Source organism: Pollachius pollachius (genome assembly GCF_949987615.1).
Source record: "Pollachius pollachius genome assembly, chromosome: 14".
Taxonomy (NCBI): Eukaryota; Metazoa; Chordata; class Actinopteri; order Gadiformes; family Gadidae; genus Pollachius; species Pollachius pollachius.
The window spans coordinates 11,702,720-11,709,114 of NC_136947.1; the positions used below are offsets into that span (position 1 = coordinate 11,702,720).

Here is a 6,395-nt window from a genome sequence, read left to right on the forward strand (position 1 = left end):
CACTTTTTTTTGGTGTGGGAAAGAATCTTTTGGGGTTCGTGTATTTGCGAACCTCACAGGAGTTGGGGCAGAGTTCGACTCTCTACCAGGAGAACGTAAGAGTAGGAGCTGTTAAGGCTGGGTTTGTGGAATCAATTGTGTGAATTATTGCATTGTCGTTTTAATGATCGGCTCTCTTACGGAAAGATTGTAAAACGGTCATTGTTCAACTTTTTGCATCGCCTCATTATACAGCAGACTCAGTTCCCTTCATTTCAAATTCAAAAGTCGAAGGAGCACGAGAGGTGGGCTGTTTTTTATATAGTGGAAAATCAATTCTTAATAGCATCATGAAGACCGCAGCAGGTCTCCTCTGCTGGTCCTTCATAATCTTCTCTTTGGGACATGATCTCCTGGTCACGGGACAAGCCAACAACGACCAAAACGGACAAGTGTATCCCCCGCCCCGGGACACTCGGCCCGAGCTCGCAGTTGCCACCCAGAAGGCCGGACTGATCGAGCGAGACGTGGTTCCCATCCGACGGAACATCACCATGCCCCGGCGGCGGATACCGCCCATGTGCACGGGCCCCACGGAGATCCGTGACACCTTCAAATACATTAACACGGTGGTCTCGTGCTTGGTGTTCTTCGTCGGCATAATCGGCAATTCCACCCTGTTGCGTATAATCTATAAGAATAAGTGCATGCGCAACGGGCCTAACATTCTGATTGGGAGTCTCGCGCTGGGGGACCTTCTGCACATCATCATCGGAATTCCAATCAACGTCTACAAGGTAAGGGCTCGGATGTTGTTTTTGTAGCCTTCAGTGAGATACCCCCTCCCGTCTTCTAATTTCACGGCTATTCTGTTAGCACTTAACTGGACAGTGGGGGCCCCTTTCCTTTTGGCTTCCTCCCGATCCCATCCCTGATTATAATTCTCGTATGGAGCGCTGTGTAGCACCAGAATCGTCATAATCTTGTAAAACTACACGGTAGTTGAAATTGACTTTTGTAAAAGTTAAAGATGTAGTGAGTAGAATTAAGTTGAATCTAACGGAACAGACATAATATTTAATATTCATTCAAGTATGTTTTAATGAGTGTCTAATCCCATACAAATAAGAATCGTTGCCTTAGAATGATTAATTTTTATCTACATAGGGAGCCTGTTCTCTTCCACAGAGCCCGCCATGTTGCACCACCATGTTTCTACAGTAGCTCAGAAAAGATCAACTGCTCTAGAGAGGACATGTTTTCAATTAACAAGCTATGACATTTCGGTTTACAGACTATGCAACCATTATTCAATTGGTTGCAATCTGCCACCCCATCGCAAGATGCCACTAAATCCTTTACACTACACCTTTAAAGTCATCCATAAGGAAATCCCTTGAGTAAAGTCATAAAGTAGCTCTAATTATATGCACTTATGTATCATCATCCTAAGAAATTGGCAGGCAATAGGGTACAGAATGTATGTAAGACGAATCCGTAAACTTGATAAGATAATTACTTTTAGATTGTATTTGGTAGTGAGAAACAATGAGACCACTGCAAATGTATTGGATTAAAGGTAAAAAAATCAATGTACGTAGTGAAGTAAAACTGAAAGTAATAATAACTCAAGTAAAGTAGCGACACTACCGAAACAGTTCTTTGTTACTTAACACCACTGCTCATATGTATATTTTATCATGGGGCCAAGCAGCAAATTCAAATAATTAGTCTGCATACCAGAGCAGAGAAGGACATATGAATATCAGGCCCCATATGATCCCAATAGGCCACATGCATTCCAACAGTCAATCAAAAACAGGCATGGAAACCTTGCGCAGGTTCGCGCAAAGTTCGGTAGATTCGAAGAGAGCTTTGTGTTTGGCTTACAGCATCCCGCTGTCAGACAGGGTAGAGGTCAGCTGGTTTCCTGGGAATGCTTATGCTGAGAATTTTGTAACGGAGAAGAAGGAGAAAAAAGGACAAGAGAAAAAAAGAACATTCTGGACTTTTTCCCGGAGTATGCCAGCGCGCGCTGCCCGTGACTGAGGAGAAGCAAGGTGCATCCAATGCCAATTTGCCGTGCTCCGAACTAATCTTCTGACTGATCGGGGTTGTGCGTTTCCCTCCAGCTGCTGGCAGAGGACTGGCCCTTCGGAGTGGGACTCTGCAAGCTGGTGCCCTTCGTCCAGAAGGCCTCCGTTGGGATCACAGTGCTCAGTCTCTGTGCTCTGAGTATCGACAGGTAAACATACACTCACGCACACAGGCACACACACACTTTGAAAATGAAGGCCGCCTTTTTAGGCCTTTTTACATCCAACCGTAGCATCGGAATACAGGGGCGAATCAAACCCAGAACCCTGGCAGTGTTAATACCTTTCTCCACCAGCTCTGATACACAGGAACCCAATAAAAATTCCAAACAACAATCGTGATGTTATACAGCAAACAAACTCCAGTTCCCAAGACGCACTGCGGTAGCAGGTGCCTACAATTACCTCCTCCGCCCACACCAGGTACCGCGCGGTGGCATCGTGGAGCCGCATCAAGGGCATTGGCGTGCCCAAGTGGATGGCCATCGAGATCGCCCTGATCTGGATCCTGTCCATCGCCCTGGCCGTGCCCGAGGCCATCGCCTTCGACATGATCGCCATGGACTACAAGGGCGAGCAACTCCGCATCTGCCTGCTGCACCCCATGCAGCACTCCCACTTCATGAGGGTGAGTGGGGCGGCGGGCGCGGTGGATGGCAGGTGAGGTGGCCCGAGAGGGTCACCTCGGAGAAGCTGGTGGTGGAAGTGAGGGGAGGAAGGAAGGGTCGAACGAGCATGGGCGTTAATGCTCGCTCGCTCGTTGACACACACCATAAAACTCACACGCACATACATATAAACACACACACATATCACCCCCCCCCCACACACACACACACACACACACACACACACATAAACACACACATAAACCTGGATGTTAATTGCCCAAATAACTACCGTCCCATATCGAAACTACCATTCGTTTAAAAGATTCTGGAAAAAAGCAGTCCTCTCTCAAGTACTGCCATTTCTCAACTCTGCCAATGTGTAGGAGCCCTTTCAGTCTGGCTTTAAGGCACGCCACAGCACTGAAACGGCTTTGCTGAAAGTGTCTAATGACTTACTCCTCACGCTAGACACAGGTGAGAACGCCATCCTATTCTTATTAGACCTCAGTGCTGCCTTCGGTACAGTAGACCCCCCCCCCGCTCTTCTAGCCCGTCTCCATCAGTGTGTTGCATTAGGGGCTCAGCTCTGCAGTGGTTCTCCTCCTACCTCTACCATAGATCATTTTCAGTGTCCATAGGTCAGCACTCCTCCTCTGCCCCTCTTGTGGGGTCCCCCAGGGGTCCATCCTGGGTCCAATCCTGTTTTGTTTATATATGCTCCCACTGGGGAATATAATAAGAAAATACAACCTGTCGTTCTATTTTTACGCCGACGTTCAGATGCTCCTAGAGTGTCTCAAGGAGATAAATGACTGGATGGGGGATAATTTCCTCCAACTTAACAATAGCAAAACAGAAGTTATCATCTTTAGCCCCTCCAAATTCAAAAAACCCATCTTCACTGACCTAAGTAGTCTAACCCCATTCATAAAACTATCTGCTAGAAATCTAGGCGTCATTTTTGATTCGGAGCTATGCTTTAATAAGCAAATCTCCTCCGTCGTGAAAAACAGCTTCTACCAGCTCAGAACCATCTCTAAAATAAAGCACTCCCTATCATACCACAATCTGGAAATAGTTATCCATGCTTTCATAACATCACGGCTGGATTACTGTAAGTCCCTCTACCTTGTTCTCCCTCAGTCCCTCATATCACGCCTCCAAATAGTTCAAAATGCAGCAGCAAGACTGTTGACTGGGTCAAAAAAGTGGGAGCATATCACACCCGTTCTTGCTTCCCTTCACTGGCTGCCAGTACAACAAAGCATCATTTTTAAGACCGTTCTTATGGTGCTCAAAGCCCTCAATGGTCAGGCCCCATTTTATATGTCAGACCTTTTACACCTCCACTTGATGACCCAGTAATTATTGTCTAAATGCCCTCACATTCACTGAATACGCTCAAATACATTGAGTGTAATGAGTGAGCGCTTTGAATAATTTCAAGGATATTGAATGCGAGTCTGAAAGGGACTCTAAACCATTCCATAATTTTCAGGGTCAGCCAGTCAGACTCGTGACATCCACTTAAACTTGTGCGGTGCCATTTCACAGCTTCAACCCTTCACTGGCTTTAAATCTGTTCTTGATAAGCTATGATATGAAGCAACAGTGTTTTCTCCCTCTCTCTCTCTCTCTCTCTCTCTCTCTCTCCCTCTCTCTCCTCTCCAGTTCTATAAGTCTGCTAAGGACTGGTGGTTGTTTGGGGCCTACTTCTGTCTGCCGCTGGTTTGCACAGCCATCTTCTACACCCTGATGACCTGTGAGATGCTGAGGAAGAAGAACGGAGTGCAGATCGCCCTCAGTGACCACCTCAAACAGGTGGGAGGAGGGGGGAGGGAGGGAGGGATCAGTGATGGATGGAGGGATGGGTGCAACATAACATGGATTTATAGCTGAATGGATGGCTTGGGATGACCTATTGGATGAATGGAGGGGTGTATGGATGGACAGATGAACGATTGGATGCATGGAAAGGTGTATGAATGGACAGATGGACGATTGGATGAATGGAGGGGTGTATGGATGGACAGATGAATGATTGGATGCATGGAGAGATGATTTGATAGTTACTATGTTGATGATCGATTGTTGGGTGGAGGGATTTTTTGCTCCGTACAATGGGAGAGGAATGGGAGTATTTTTAATCAGAAACATAACGTGTGGGTGTGTGTGTGTCTAGCGGAGGGAGGTGGCTAAGACGGTGTTCTGCCTGGTGCTCGTGTTCGCTCTGTGCTGGCTGCCCCTCCATCTGAGTCGCATCCTGAAGCTCACCATCTACGACGAGAAGGACCCCAACCGCTGTGAGCTGCTCAGGTGAGCAGACACTAAACACTGGACCGGAATGAGCACAGGGAACCAGACACAGAGTCACAGCACTGGACCGGAGTGAGCACAGGGAACCAGACACAGAGTCACAGCACTGGACCGGAGTGAGCACAGGGAACCAGACACAGAGTCACAGCACTGGACCGGAGTGAGCACAGGGAACCAGACACAGAGTCACAGCACTGGACCGGAGTGAGCACAGGGAACCAGACACAGAGTCACAGCACTGGATCGGAGTGAGCACAGGGAACCAGACGCTGACACTAAACACGGGATGGATGGGATAAAACAGAATATAATATAATGTAAAATGATGGGATGGGATAGGATATAATATAATGGACTTCATAGAATAAAATAGATTTCAGTAGATTATAATGGAAAAGCATTTACTAGAACAGAGTGGTGTACAATAGACAATAATGGAGTCAAATGGACAACAATAGAATATAAAACAGTAGAATACAATAGCATAGCGTGGACTTCAATCAAATAGAAAATCAGATAGTGGACGGCAATATAATATAGTACCCTAGGATAGAGAGGACTACAATATAATAGAACAGAATCGAATGAAAATTGTAAAGAAAAGACAGAAGTCGCAATCCTCGTCGCAATGTGCTAAACGAAAAATTTCATTTCAGACCGCAAACCATCCAAACAATGTGGGCCCTGCAGACGCCAAAACCCAACCGCCCTGACGGAATAACTTAACACGAACGGAACCACGTGCCCGTTCAAAACCCGAACCCCAGAGCAGACACCTCAATTACGGCATGGAGAGCCAGCGAGAATGTGTAGTGTAGACACAGAAACCTGTCACTGGAGGCCCCGAGATAGGAACCCACGCTGGGGCCGTGCGGTAGCCCCCAAATTCCTTTCACAAGTTGGGTCTTTTTGATTAAAAACCTGGCCTGCCGACATGCCTGCACCGCACACAACATGTGTGTGACGTTAGCGCGATAACCTCCCAGCTATATGGTTGTTCCTTCGCTTCATTCGCCACGCGTCGCTTTGTGCGAGCGAATGGCGAGCGCCACTCCTTTGCGCCTCAATCCACCGTGTAACAGATTTTGATCATTCTCTCCCTCTCTCTCCCTCCCTCTCTCCCTCCCTCTCTCCCTCCCTCTCTCTCCCTCCCTCTCTCCCCCCTCTCTCCCTCCCTCTCTCCCTCCCTTTCTCTCCCTCCCCCTCTCCCTCCCTCTCTCTCCCTCCCTCTCTCCCCCCCTCTCTCCCTCCCTCTCTCCCCCCCTCTCTCCCTCCCTCTCTCCCCCCCTCTCTCCCTTCCTCTCTCAATAGTTTTTTCCTGGTCCTGGACTACATTGGCATCAACATGGCGTCTATCAACTCCTGCATCAACCCTATCGCCCTCTACATAGTC

At 47.7% G+C, this 6,395-nt stretch overlaps 1 protein-coding gene across 1 annotated transcript in view; it reads left to right on the top strand.

The window, feature by feature from the left end:
* Window positions 1-329: 329 nt before the first annotated feature.
* ednrba (endothelin receptor Ba) overlaps window positions 330-6,395 on the top strand; it is a gene marked incomplete at its 5' end in the record, with an annotated part of 8,481 nt that continues 2,415 nt past the window's right edge. Inside the window, 6 exons of the mRNA XM_079750604.1 lie at window positions 330-776; window positions 2,112-2,224; window positions 2,499-2,703; window positions 4,358-4,507; window positions 4,869-5,002; window positions 6,314-6,395. The exon at window positions 6,314-6,395 is cut by the window's right edge and continues 27 nt beyond it. Of these exons, the coding sequence (XP_079606730.1) occupies window positions 330-776; window positions 2,112-2,224; window positions 2,499-2,703; window positions 4,358-4,507; window positions 4,869-5,002; window positions 6,314-6,395 (1,131 nt within the window). The remainder of the gene's footprint in view (window positions 777-2,111; window positions 2,225-2,498; window positions 2,704-4,357; window positions 4,508-4,868; window positions 5,003-6,313) is intronic.